General features: G+C 35.5%; 1 protein-coding gene across 2 annotated transcripts; it reads right to left on the minus strand.

Annotated features, from left to right (window-relative positions):
* Positions 1-6136: 6136 nt before the first annotated feature.
* LOC113239409 (protein app1) lies at positions 6137-13361 on the minus strand. 2 transcript variants are annotated; one of them, XM_026476409.1, is made up of 4 exons: positions 13328-13361; positions 11688-12580; positions 10210-10431; positions 6137-6818 (listed from the first exon to the last, which is right to left on the minus strand). In XM_026476409.1, exons 1-4 carry the CDS (start codon positions 13344-13346, stop codon positions 6501-6503), a joined length of 1452 nt encoding a protein of 483 aa, XP_026332194.1. In that variant the 5' UTR covers positions 13347-13361; the 3' UTR covers positions 6137-6500. The 2 variants fall into 2 exon arrangements, with proteins under 2 accessions (XP_026332194.1, XP_026332195.1); XM_026476410.1 differs by lacking the exon at positions 13328-13361 and adding an exon at positions 13006-13144.
* Between the last annotated feature and the right edge of the window lie 1388 nt (positions 13362-14749).

Below are 14749 nucleotides of genomic sequence, written 5' to 3' on the forward strand. Positions count from 1 at the left end.
CAGGACGACTTCTTACTTTAATGCTTATGTTTTATTTAACCGCTTACCCCTATATTTAATTAAAATAAACTAAAATTGATGTTTTTGCAAATTGTGGGAATAAACTCAATTTAACGGCGTCAATTAAATGACAAAAAAATGGCGAAAATGATGATTTTGCTCATTTTTATTGTAAAGATAAGAAAATGAATAATCTGTATTTCCACCATTAACACCATCACATCACACAATTACAGCGATTTGGCATGCTTAAGATGAGTTCTTCAAAAGCACTTTGAGTAATGGCCGCCCATGTGTTTTGTAACAAGTCAAAATATTGTTGTAGAGTATGTACGGTATGCATACTCGGCACAGCTCTTCTTTGAAGCATATCCCATGCGTGCTCAATTGGATTGAGGTCTGGCGATTGAGCAGGCCACGGCAGAACGTTGATACGAGCTTCGGCAAGAATGCGTGTTACGACTCTAGCCGTGTGTGGACGTGTGTTGTCATGCATTAGTTGAAATGAATCACCCAACTGGCCTCGCAAAGGGATGATAACATCTGAAACAATCCTCTCTGCGTAAACTTGAGCATTGAAGTTACCCCTGATCCAAATGAGATCGGTTCTTCCGCCGATCCAAATACCGGCCCATATCATTATTGTTCCCCCAGCATATGGATGAACTTCCTGACAATATCTCAAACGTTCATGACGTCCAGATGTTCTCCAAACTCGAGTACGTCTTGTATCCGGTCTCATACCGAAGCGGAATTCATCCGAAAAGCATACATAGCGCCAGTCTTCTTCCTCCCAGTTTCTGTGTTCGCGAGCCCATCGTAAACGGGTCCTGCGATTGCAGGGTGCAATAGGTGGAACTCTGAGCGGCCTTCGGGATCGCAGACCCACTTCACGTAAACGATTTCGGATTGTTTGATCGCTTATTAGCAAGCCTGAGGAGCTGTGGAGCCTCGTAACCAACATCATGGCGGTCATGGTACGATTCCGTCGAGCAGTATTTTGGATATACCGGTCCTGTCTGCGAGTCGTGATGCGAGATCGTCCTCCATGTCGCTCGGCCACGCTGCCCGTCATGCGATAGCGCGTCCAGAGGCGACTTATGACGCTCTGTGTAGTGTTAAGAGTGAAAGCCACAGCACGTTGCCTGGAACCAGCTTCCAATCCACATTTCAATTCCACATTGACAATCGATTTTCTTCTTATTATCGAATTTTAAACAATATTTCTTATTTAAATGTTAAAACTCACTAAAAAGTATCAATAGCGATACAAAAAAATTAATATAATTAACCCTAATTGCAGCAATACTCTTAAACGTACTTGATCCCTAGACACTTTTGATGTGTGTATTTTTTTATAAAAATAAACCAATGCTTAAGGTTTATTTTTAGAAAAATTATGTAGTTTAATTTCTTTTTTGTTGGAAAGGGGATACCTCAGTAGTAGTCCGATTGAAATTGACAATAGTCTACCTCTAAGTGTGGCAAATTAAAGGATGAATCCGGTTTAAACAAACTTTCGAAGTCGGTTATTGCCAAGCTTCTTTATATTTTATATTAAAAATACCTTTATTCCAATAAATTACGTTAAAATTAAACATAGTTTCATTCCAACAATTACATATTTCAATGGTAAAAATGGGTCTGAACCTGTCCCACTTATACTCTTAATGTATAAGTGGGACTGATATGTAGTAATAAGGACCCTTATGTTATTATCCAATGGTGTAACTGGTATCAACTAGTGCCACCTACACAGTAACAGGTATAAATGGGACAGGTTAGTACATCTAATATATAACCAGAAATAGAGATAAAATAAGCAACTCATCAGGCAAATGGTCCTTATATCACTTTTAAATATCAACTCTCGTTTGCGCTGAAACTACAAATTAGAAAACTGAAATAGTACAGCGCCAACAACTGACCTGTGTGTACGTCGCCTTTCGCCTTATATTCCAAAAATATTCTGTATTTATTGTAATAAAGATATATCTCTAACAATGGGGGGGCTATTCCATTTGGTGGCGTGGGAAAAACAGCAAAACATCTAACGGCAAAGCTCAAGTTAAACTGGTCGATTTAAAGTGAAACAATTGACGCCACCCGTCATTTGTTTCGAATTCGGGCTGGCTAATCGGAGTGCAGTTGTTACCGTAATGATTTGGCATAATAGTTATCAAACAAATTAAATGATATTTCGTCTCTACTTCTGGTTATATACTCGAGGGGTTAGTACCACATAATTCAATGGTATAACTGGTCCTAAGACGAATATGGTTGAACACGAACGCATCAAGACTATTCCGCATTAATAAGTTTGATGACACCCTTATTCTAAAGACTAATAAATAAGGTCATCGAGTTTGCGCTTCCACTTCATAGACAGATATTTTCATGTATACCGTATACGTAAGTTGTTCACATATATCCGTAATAGAGTCGCTATCCGATGCTATTTAATGTTAATTGTTAATCTAAGAATATACATATAATGGGTGTTACGTAAAAACTGTACCTACTAAGAATTTTGATAAAATAGGCAACTCCAAACACTTTAATGTTTTCTTCTGGAGCTTCAGTTGTACATACTATCATTTTTCTTTAATGTGAAAATAAGTTCTTGCCTAGAATAAAGACTTACTACTACCGGTAGTAAGACTGGTAGAAACGCGGGCAATGAACGTCTGAAACCAGCCTAATAATCGAGCGAGTGTGAATGAGAAGCAAAATATTTTAATCTTGCTTTGTATTTTGTGACAAACAACGATTTCATCATTCAGAGTACTTTAACAGAAATAATGCAGATTAAATTAGATAAAATATTTATAATTGCTCAATTCGCTCAACTAAAACATTTTAGCGTAAATCTACCGATTTGGGATGCCCATAAAACACTACGGTTATGCAAAGCCTCGCATTAATATAATGACCGTTCAATGTGCAATAACAACAAGACGTAGTAAGTTCGTCACTGCTATTTTTAACTGGACTATTGAGGTCTATTTTAAAAATCATCTGCGTGAAGATCTATGTATTTCTTTCTATTCACTCATAATGTTCAATCAGAATTATTTGTGTTTTAAATATGTATTAATCGGAACGTTTAATATAAATAAAGTTATATATTATTATATTATGGTGTAGTATGACAGGTTATGCTTAAGATGTTGAAACTCTTTCACATTAGGGTGTGTAGCAGGAATAATAAATTGTAATTACGTGTTAACATAACAAAAATCAACTCAAGATATATTTTTCTCTATGATATTGATTACTGAGAGGAACTAATGCGTAAACAAAAGATATGCTAGGACAATGTGCGGGACTGTGTTATTATATTAGAGAATTAGTTATATCGATTTTAGTGGTACGTATTCTACATTAGAAAACTCCACCCTCTTTTCCCTTTTCAACATGTTGTGCATATTATTTGTTTAGTAATCCTTTTGCTATAGACATAATTAAACACAATAAATGTATTATTAATCAATAAATGTTTTTGAAAAAGGTAAATATATTTCGGAATGTTGTCTTGCCACAGATAGGTTTTGATATCAACTTAACAACGGTTGAAAAGCGAACAGGGTATGTTGACATTAAGTCGTAAAGTTAAGGAATTGTAAATACTTTAAGTAATAAAATATTTTTGTTCAAATAATAAATATCACTACATGTGGCAAAAAAGTGTTTCATTGTAATTTTTTTTATCGAACCTGATGGCTGATGTTTTTGTTGTTTACTTTTATGAACCTATTCAAACCAAATGAGAAATGCGTTCAGCGTCCTCTATTCTTATTAATGATTTTCATAGTCTACAGGGAACTTGATTAAAACAAGAAATTATTAGCATTCCATTTTTATTATTTATCGTATACATTACATTAACGGAGGTGAGAAAATACTTAAGGCACTTAAAATTATGGTCCCTTCAAATAATTAATACTTAAAATAAAATGACATAAAACTAATAAACATTGATGAAAACATAATATGTGATGTACCTTGAATATGTGAAAGATATCGCTAATATTACGTCACGGTTAAAACTTGCGAGAGACCGACCAGTTTATAAATTATTAAGACTATTTTAAAGCTCTATTTACACTGCCGCGGAACCGAATGAAAGCCTATTTTTGTAAGCATGGCGAACTCTGAGTTATCTATGACAATTGTGTAACGTACAAACTAGATACGAGCCGAAAAACAGGTCGCGCGTTTTCCGGAGAATACTCGTACAGTCTCGTGAATTCCCGCAGCTACCGTATCGTATCTAGTGTGTATGTTACACAATTGACATGAAGTTCATTATGCTATGTACAATTTATTTACACAAATTCGATGCGGCGGAACGGAATGGAATGGAAGCGTAAATATCGCCTCGCTGTAGCGCCTTGAGGCTCTAGTAATTCGTCGACGTTTGACGTCATCGCGCCACTTCTCGCGGATGCATTTCACAACGAACCGGATTTAAATCGTGTGTGAAAAAACAAATATAGGCGATTTAAATCCGGAAAAATAGTTTCATTTCCTATGTGTAACAATCGCGAAAACCTAAGAACTCGATATTTACAACTAAATATTTGTTGTAAATAGATTTTGAAATTTAATGATATTATTTTAAAAATGTTTATTCACTTCTAATCTAGACGATTCGATTTGCCTTTCTATTGAATCGATTGGCTTGAAAATCGCATTGAAATAAATCGATCCAAAACATGGTTAGATAGTGTGCTTGAATCGATTTTCATAAAAATCTAATCGTAATGCGCATCCTTAGTAGTGACACCTACTGGATTGCAAGGTGGGTAGAGTTCTCCATTTCGTAAAAAAATTACATCTAAATTTTAAGTATGGAATACCTAGATATACCAAATTCAGTAGTGACTACTTTGATCAGAAATGGGTTAGGTGAAACTCGGCGCTTTGGGTAAAAACCCAGTTAAAATCCGGACTACCCGCTGCACATGTGTGGGTCTAACAGTAAACGGCAACGTTAGTAGCTTGCAGACGCTAATGTTTACGCTAATGTTGTCGTATATACCCGTAACTTGTATGTGTCACTCGCACGCCAGTTCGTACCGTGTAAACTAGCCGTCTCTCTCAATGAGTAAGAATAATTTCTGCAAGGAAACCTTAGAAAAATTTTGCACAATTGGAAAAATTTTCAATGACTGTTATGAAAATATTATTGTCCATTCTTTCTCCATACTCCCTGAAACTAACTTAACTTACTTGACCAATTATTTTAATTTTGGAAATATGTTAAATAGAATGGACATCAAGCAAAACAGGTACCCTTAAAACATTAATCACTTGTTAGGTCACATGTATAAGATAATTATACAGTTTAAAGAATAGAAGTCAATTCCACTTGATAAGGCTAAAACTTATAAATATGTGGGTACATCACTCACCTAATATCGTGATAATTACTGATATTATCATTTCAATTTCACCTATACATATTCAATAGCGTAATAAGTGTTGACGAAATATACCTACCTGCATATCTAATATAAGACAATTGTATAAATCGTACAGTAAACCACACTTTGTACACCAAAGCATGTATACTATATTTGGTTGACGCGAAATATACACAAGACATTATGGATAAATTGCTTTAAAACGTAACTACAATTTCAGATCAGATTTGAAACTACACACAACCAATGTAAGCTAAAATTAATACTACATATGTCAGAAGCATATTTTCTAATAAAAACAATATTTACATTCAGCTGTTGTTTTTTTAATGAGTGCACTTTCAGTTCTACCAATGGAAATGGATTTATTTAATACATTTTAGTATTAAATAATAATTATAATAGTGTCAAATAATTATCTCAAAAATTTGTTTCGCTTTTAAATGTTTTTACCATACCATCTAAATTGTGGTACAAAATAAAAATTAAGCGAAAACACGAAAAAGTACTAATAGTGATGTCACCGCAAAAGATTGTCATGTTATAAAGCTAATTAACGGATACTTACGTTATTATGGCAACAATAATACAAAAACGCTTACTTGTACACACATTAATGGCTTGAGGGTAAAGACGACAGAACTTCATATAATATATATATAATATATATATATTGTTAATCGTATTTAAAAACCGCTCTTTATTCATCATTATTGCACAATAATATCAAATTTTACAGTCTAACGACGGATAAATTCGTGATGCTTGTTACAAAGTAGAAGCATCGTGATATGGTGCCTACGCATCAGTCTTCTTGCACATTTCTAACATCACAATAATTTGAAACTCGCTGTTTGCTTATTATAACATAAGAATTATATATTACGCAATATATCACGACACAACGGTACGCATACAGCTACGAAAACATTTCTTTTATATTATTTATATTTTGTACATAAAAAATAAAAAGCTAGTCCTTTGTGTATCACGCCCGGTAACAAAAAAAGATGACAAAAGCGGCGCCGCGAGAGGGGATTCTAACTTTGAAACAATAAAAGTAATGAATGATTAACTTATTTGAACATAATTGGCTGGGAATTGCCCTTTGACTCCGTTGCATTCGCCGAAATACCATTCGTCGTTGAGTTGAGATATGACAGAAATGGTGTCACCTGCGGTGAAGCACAGATCGCCCTTTTGAACTGGTTCGAAGTCATAAAGAGCAAGGGCTTTACCCAGTCGTGCGGGCGGCGGCAGCGGCTCCCCTGGGAGAGGCACTTTTATCTCCACGTAGTTGGCAGGGAATATGCCCTCAAGGCCATTGCGCAGCTTTCCATAGAGCCACTCGTCGTCCACTCGCCTTACAAGTTTGATCTTCGAATTTGCCTGTGGACACGAACGTGCAGTTTTACGATCAACAACTGAAATTATTTCAAAGTACATAGTTATTATTTTGCAGGTACCAATTACTTTTATACATTTGTATGAACTGCATAACCTGGTCAATTATAAAAACGATCTAAAATCATAGCCATTATATCTTTTAATCTCTAAGCCAATCTTAAGACCTAAATATACTTAATGCTCCACAACAAAGTTCGTCACGCATAAGTCAGTAAAATAAGTGCGATCCTCTGTGGCCGGACCACCTATAAGTACTCGGATGCAGTAGTATAAAATAATTGGTACCTAAAGTCTACTTTCCTAGACATACAACAAAATTAATAGTACCTCGATAGATTACGAAATATTTAACTAATTAGGTGGTCCGGCAGCAAAGCAGTACTTTCCCACCGCGTCACCTTGGATTTAGAAAAACGTGATACACTTTCAAGAAAGCAATATTCCCAGAAAAAGTACCTAAAGGCTACTTGTGTGGTGTGGTGTGGTCCGGCTGGGGAGTAGGCTCTGCAGCGAGTCTACTTAGTGAATGTTAATTTTAACTATGTGTAGATATTTAAAAATAAGTACCATTAGTCTACTTCCCGTTGACTTATTTATTTCTCTAACTAAACCGTTGGTTTGTTTAATATCCTAAACCTTCAAAGTATGTGGCGCGGCCAAGGAGTATTTCTTTGTGAGAGACAGAATGGCGGGTATATCTTAACGAATACTGACAAATTTAGTATAAAAAAAATGTACCTAAATTGTACTATTTAGTACCTGTGTTTAAAAAAAATAGTTCTTCTATCAGAACGAAATTATAGCTACATCAAAAATACTTGATGTGGCATTTTTTTTTTTTATAAAATTTCACCTATTTATTTGAGTAGCCAAAGGTTCTATCATATAGTCACACATTTCCTCACAGAAAAAATCAATTAAAGCAAGTCAGTGAGTTCAAAATAAATCGATCCCGAGACGAGGTCATCAATTACCCGAACCAACGATAGCTATAGGTCATAATGAGAACAGTTTGGTGAATTGAATTAGCACATCAAGGCCTCCTCGGTGCCTTATAATTATGATGCACAATTATCCTCATTCTTATCACGCAATCCACCAGCGATTATAAACTGTAAGACTAAGTTACAGTACTGGTGCATGACGCAAAATTCTTAACTTTTGAAGTGAGGTGAAGGGTGACTAAAAGATTTATATAGGTACTGGATGACAGTTTATTATTTTCGTTTTGTCATATTACCAATTTGGCTTGTTTGATTTCTTTGTCGACCTTTCTGTTTCTAAATACAAAAAATACTTCCATACAAAAAAAAACTTGCTATTTCGGTTTTTGTTTACAATTTTATCAACATTTACTAAATATTGTGACTGCCACAAAGGATTAACATATTTAGTACAATATATGTAAACATGTCAACATACAAAAACATTAAAAAACTTGACACCATTTATCGAGGATAATTTTATAGTGATTTAATATTGACCAACTGACGAATTTTGGTATTTTTGCTAAATTACACATGTTACGTTTAGTTTACTAAGGACCTATTGTATCCCCTTAATTTTTATTATCATCAAGTGTCTAATTAAAAAATCATGATGAAAAAATCAAAACATTTACTTTTGACCTGTATACACTATTCACAACGATTTGTGAATAGTGATTTAACACGGAAACAAAAATAATATATATTGTAAAATATGTAAGGAAGGAGGAATTATTTGCAAAACTAGAAGGAAATAAATAGTATGCGCATATTATAACCGAAGCCCATCATTTGAAATACCCATTTGTTGTATATAAATGGAAGTATGAATACGATAAACGATAACAAGTTCCTGCTGGGCGATATCGTCCCGTTGAATGACACCGTTTTATCACTTAGCTCTGACATACGGAGCGTTGCGAATCTGTCGTTACGTATAACTTTACAATCTAAACAAACAATTCTGAAAAGCTGTGTACGCCCCAAACAAAAATTCCCTGCGTCACGTTGCCATGTGGTTGATACACCTTTTTGACGCAAGCAAATGTATGTATCAAGTCAAATCAATAACATAATGTGCTTCATTCTGCGTAAACAAAACCAAACATTTCTTACTTCGTAAAAACACATCAATATTATTTACGTATTATATTTTATAAAACAAAAAAAATTGGAATTACCACTGTGTCGCATGGGAAGTTTCGCGTGATCCCAAGTGACTCTAGTTTCTAGAACTAAAATAGACGAACACCCGTATGGTATTTTAAATTACGTACTCAATAGAGGTCACCATTACTATAGAGTGAACAAAGAAAATTTGCAGTATTCCTTATTTAGGATTATTTATGCGCTTGGAATGTCTCGTTATATCGCACAACACATAAAAGATCCACCCCACACAAAGATAAGCGACTAATTGAGAAATCTGACATGAAATCCTGGAATAATAACTTTTAATTTATTTTTATACTTCGACCATTTCAGATTCTCAATAAATTATAATACTCATATTTATATAACTGGTTACGCTAGAGGTTTTAACGGATCGATCTACGTAATACATAACGCAAAAGATTGTTATTTTAACAGCTGCGCATTCGTTTACGTCTGTTTAATATTTAATAATGTCTACGCAGCCACGCTCCAATTCGTGTTTAACCTTCTGCTACGGTTCTCCCATTAATATAACGTTCATTAAAATTTCGGCACTTGTAAAGCATTGGCGAATCTGGACGCAGCACACGAATAGTTTTGCGAGAAGAGGCGAGATATAACCCGTATATTTCACGAGTTTTGTTACGCACAGTATAATTATTAAGTCTAACTGGTTAAGCAAATTTCTTTAACTACTTAGCACTACAACACACTTAGCCTGTCTCTTGATACTACCAGCATAATATAATTATGTTTACCAAAAGTCACCTTGAACTTGGAGCGTCAAGCATGTGATGTATCTGTACAAAGAAAACTTACAACTACATAAAACCGACACTATAAATAAGTCAACAATTGGCTCCACGCCATCAAAATCACCTAATAGCAACATTTACCTTTACCACCGCCGTAGCAATCTAAATATCTACTATTCATAACTTTATTAATATAGACTTTTAACACAGGTGAAACATTATTGGTCAAGGTTTATTTATTTTTGTAATTTCAATGCACACTAAAGTAATAAATTGATACATAATATTATTTGCCAAAACACAATATCTCTCGCATGATAAATATTTTCAAGCTGAGTTCAATTTATAGGTATAAAAATCCGCTAAAATGACGTACAAGTACCTTCTTTACACCTAAAAAATTCTAATTACGAAACTACACCAGTACTGTTCAAAAGCACAGTCATGATGACGGAGTAGAGTAGTATTTAAACTCACCGAGAAGCACAAATCGTCCGGGTGGTCGGTAAAATAGTCGAAAAGCGCAACACCGTACGGTTCATCGGCGTAGGAATCTGAAAGCGTGTTGGCGCCGGCGGCTACAGGCCACTCGAGGGGCGCCTCGTCCACGGTTGGCGGCGGCGGCGGAGGGATCAACGGCATTGGTGGCGAGGACTCCCGCTCTGGAGAATTCTGTTCATCCCATCTAAACGGCTTCTCCTAAAACAGATTGCACTTATCCACTCACTACATTCTAACGCATTGTCTATTACTTGATTCAAGACCCACATCTGTGTTTTTATACACACTTAGAATGTAGCGTTACTTTCTAAGATTTATTTTTATTGGTCGGGTTGACAGCCAACCCCAGAGTGAAGAATATTCAGAGCTAGCAATAAAAAGGGAATGCGATGAGAGGGCACAGCTAAAGGAAATTCACTTGTAATCATGTGCTTTTAATTAGTGACATGACAATCATGCACCTAATACATTTTAACTTAAAGCATTTCTAAGCAAAGCAATTACTGACTGAAAATACATGAAAATTATACAAAACATTAGTGTCATAGAGTTTAGAAACTCATGTGTTAATTAAATTTTTATTGAATTGATATTCAATTATTTTTTGTGAAATTACTCCACTAGTTTGTTATAATTATTAATACAAAGATCGAACACTCAGAAAAAACACTCAAATGCAAGAAGACGTCGGTTCGAGTCCGACCAGATCGAAGGAATTTTTTCTGAGTGTTTTTTCTGAGTGTTCGATCTTTGTATTAATAATATTCATATGTGTTATTCAAGAAAATTCTTTCAAGTGATCAATTGTTTTAAGCATGTAATAAACAAAAGTAATGTTACTGAAATATTGACTATTTCTTTTTAATTGCTTGTTTTATGAATTATTGAACTTTGTGCTTTCAAAAATTATGGTCCGCATGGTACACAATGGTTGGGTGTTAATTATCAAGCAGTAACAAGTCAATTTCCAGATACCACTTGGTGAAGCAGTAAATGTTTACCAATCAAGTGCCCTTGCATAAGTCTCATTACGTTGCACATCTACAAATATAAAAACGTGCAAACAAGCATTGTGTGAAGAATTCCTTGTTATAACTACTGAGCGTATAATTCCTCCTCTTGGTCAACTAAACAATTAGTCAACAGTACTGATAACACAAAAATATAAAAAAATGTTTACATAGTACGAAATTGCAAATGTTATCAGTTGATAAAGGCAATAATTGCTAAAAATGATAGCAATATAAAGATACAAATAATCACACATACTTTAGTGATATTATAGTGTAAATAAAAATTAAACTCACTAAGTGAGCGCACACTGAGTGAGCTGACTAACAGGACGTAATTTCAACAATAAATTAGTTCCTATTATAAATGATAAAACAGACTACTGACAATTACCCAAAATTATTTTGCAACTGTTATGAATGTAAAAGCTGAAGGTTACTTACGAAACTATCTCCATAGCCGTTGCAAACCTTCTGAATTGGTGTCTTGGTATTAACATTCATAGACATTACAGGGAAGCTGCTTCCAAAAGTGCTCTTAAGGAGAGCAGAATTGTCTGGTGGCTTTGGCCGTGCAGGTTTTCCACGAATTATTGTAGGACCCTTCATGGATGGAGCAGGAAGCTGATTGCTCATGTTTTCAAACAAGTCTTTGCTAGGTTTTTTCATTATAGGAGGTTTTGATACAGGTTGAGGTTGTGGTGAAAATGGATCAACTGCACTAAAGTCTTCCAACGTATCATCTTTAGGGATGGTTTTTCTGGAGTGCAGGAATAGCTCAAAGTCATCTTCAAAACCACTCTCAGCTTGTGAAGCATTGCCGCCGTTAATCATATTGTGGTGGTTTGTGGAAGTTGTAGCATCAGAGCCAAAGCTGTCTACACTCAGGCCATCACTGCTAGATCTTGTTGTAAAGGTTGGTGAACTTGGTGGCGAAGAGAAGTCTATAAGAGTGCCAATTTGTACATTCTTTGGATCACACTTAGGAAACATTTTATTAGTATCCAACTCTGGATGCAAGTCTGCATCAGAAGGGTGAGATATGACATTGATAGATTGATTGCTCACAGTTGTTCTATTTTTGTTGCGTGACATCAGGGAAGACAGCACTGTAGGCTTTCTTATGAAGTGTGACGGCTTTAGAGGCATGTCATTGGATTTGGCATTAACTTTGGGTGGTGGTGGACGTGGGGGAGGTTTCTTTTTCTGCGTGAACTGAGGGTTGGGCTCAAAAACATCAGCACCAAAGGGGTCATTGTTCCAGTTAGTTACAGGAGAGTACAGTGTCACTCCACTTCCAGGAACACTTGGAGCTTGTCTGGTGGGACCCTTCATACCTACAAACAAATGAAAGAAATAATGTCTTCTTTCGAAATCATTGTTACATGTTAAAAGATTTAAACACAATTTAAAAATTAATTGATATTAGATAACTATCTAACTGGTGTTGGTACTTTTGTGCATGACTGAGAACAAAAGGTTAATTCTCGAAAATTAGACAAAAGACTTCTTTCAAACACAAAGTGTTTGTAACAGTAATAATTTAAGGCAGTAAGTACCTGATACTGAATTTTGTATATATCCAGAAGGAAATGAATTTTACACTGCAACTACATAACACAATTGGAGGATTGCTTGGTGCAATGGAGGAGCAATTCACAGGAATTCTTGAATTACACTTGTCAATGCGCTCGCGCAACCTGCTCCAATGCGACACTAATTGACCGCTGCGACACAACGTACATACCGAAACAGTACTAACCGACTGATTGTGATGGATTCCCCTTTGCATTCAGCAAGCGAACAAATCATATGTGATAACAATATTGTATTTTTGTTTTCGTATAATAAACAATATTTTCCACCCACTGCGAGCGGGCAGCGCTCGGCGCCTCAGAGGAGCGACTATCACGCAATAAGTGCCAGGTACGGGATAGCACGGCCTTGATAAAGTTCGCTGTACCAAACATAACGAATCAATCACCCCAGACCGGCTGACACGGGCCACAGACGATCTCAATCACAAACACAGGGCTTCAATCTATTACTTTTATTAAAATTACAATTCATTAAGGATTACATACCCTGCTTAAACAAATCCATTCCTGGACTATTGCCGTTGTAAAATCTCCAACACGGTGAATTTACATGCACAGAATTTTGTATTCATAAATAGTTTATCACATATTTCAATAAAACCCTAAACGATTATTGTACACAAAAAGAATTGGGTATTATTAATGATAAAATTAGCAACGTACAAAGAAAATCGTTCAATTTGACATCAGTTCACATCATTTCCTTCTTGACGTTTGTGACATGACATCCTACCATTTTTTTTTCCTTCGTTCCGTTTGAAACAGGCGAAGGTCAGAGTCTATACTGCCTAGTCATTAGTTTCTCTTTTTCTTCAGTAGGTTTATTTCGATTCGATTCTTCAGTGTAAGTTTAAGTCTTCAGTGTTTCAGTAAGAGCCGTGTAAAAACTTTACTTAAAATTATTACTTTAGTTTAAAATATGAATTATCCGAGATACGAAAATCTCGATACGTAATGTTAATTATATATTAACGTCAAATCCTTGTAATTTGTCAGTTTTGGTTTGTTTTGGTCATTCATAATGGCATCGTCAATTGTATCGACGGAGCTAAACACTTTAAAACGAACAATAAACTAAACTAAATATTATCTACTCTGCTATTTACATAACTATATATGTCAACCTATTTACAAGGAGATCCTGAACAGAGCACGGTACCGAATATGGACTACCGTATATTTGATTTAGCTCATCCATTGTTAAAAAAAACCACCACCAACGCCAACTGGTTATGGGCCCAGGACCGCAAGGTAATGAGTGAAATGGAGCTTACTAAAATTCAATTAACGAAACTTTTGCCCACAAACTTTTGGCCATAATTGGGTATCATGGAAGTACCAAGTACAGCCTTGCTAAGAGGTAAGGACGGGCTCATGGATATTGTGGTTGTAAAACACAAAAGCCGGTACGACCCGCAGAATACCTAATAATATGCCATAGTAGTAAATATCCCAAATACTAAAAATAAAATTCCGAGATCGTTTACTGTTGACGGGCCATTTTACGAAGTTGTTAGGAAATACTACAGTCAGCGTACATCAAAAGGAAAGAGTGACCGTTTTTTTCAAAATTATCAGAAAGGGAAATGTACTGCGCAGGCTATTGGCATCAATAAATTTGGAAACTTTGAAATTACCAGATGCCGACCTTTATACAGGTCATAGTTTTCGTAGGTCTCTGCCACATTACTTGCAGATTCTGGGGCTAATATGACAACCCTAAAGCGACATGGTGGATGGAGATCGAGTCACGTTGCTGAAGGCTACATAGAAAGCTCCATTATTAAAAAATTGAAAATCGGAAACCAATTAACTCAGTCTATTCATATACAGCCACCAATTGAACACTGTCAGCCTACTCCACACTCTTCCACATTTTATGAACCCCAACCGGGCCCGTCTCAGGCC

The sequence above is a fragment of the Hyposmocoma kahamanoa genome, unplaced genomic scaffold (assembly GCF_003589595.1).
Source record: "Hyposmocoma kahamanoa isolate Upper Pololo Valley unplaced genomic scaffold, ASM358959v1 99879, whole genome shotgun sequence".
Classification (NCBI taxonomy): Eukaryota; Metazoa; Arthropoda; class Insecta; order Lepidoptera; family Cosmopterigidae; genus Hyposmocoma; species Hyposmocoma kahamanoa.

Excerpts from the sequence above, each read along its gene's own strand:
- LOC113239409 (XM_026476409.1), bottom strand. Across the intron at positions 10,432-11,687 it reads ACGGCTATGGAGATAGTTTC|GAGAAGCCGTTTAGATGGGA; the intron begins GTAAGTAACCTT and ends AATCTGTTTTAG. Across the intron at positions 6,819-10,209 it reads CGGACGATTTGTGCTTCTCG|GCAAATTCGAAGATCAAACT; the intron begins GTGAGTTTAAAT and ends TCGTGTCCACAG.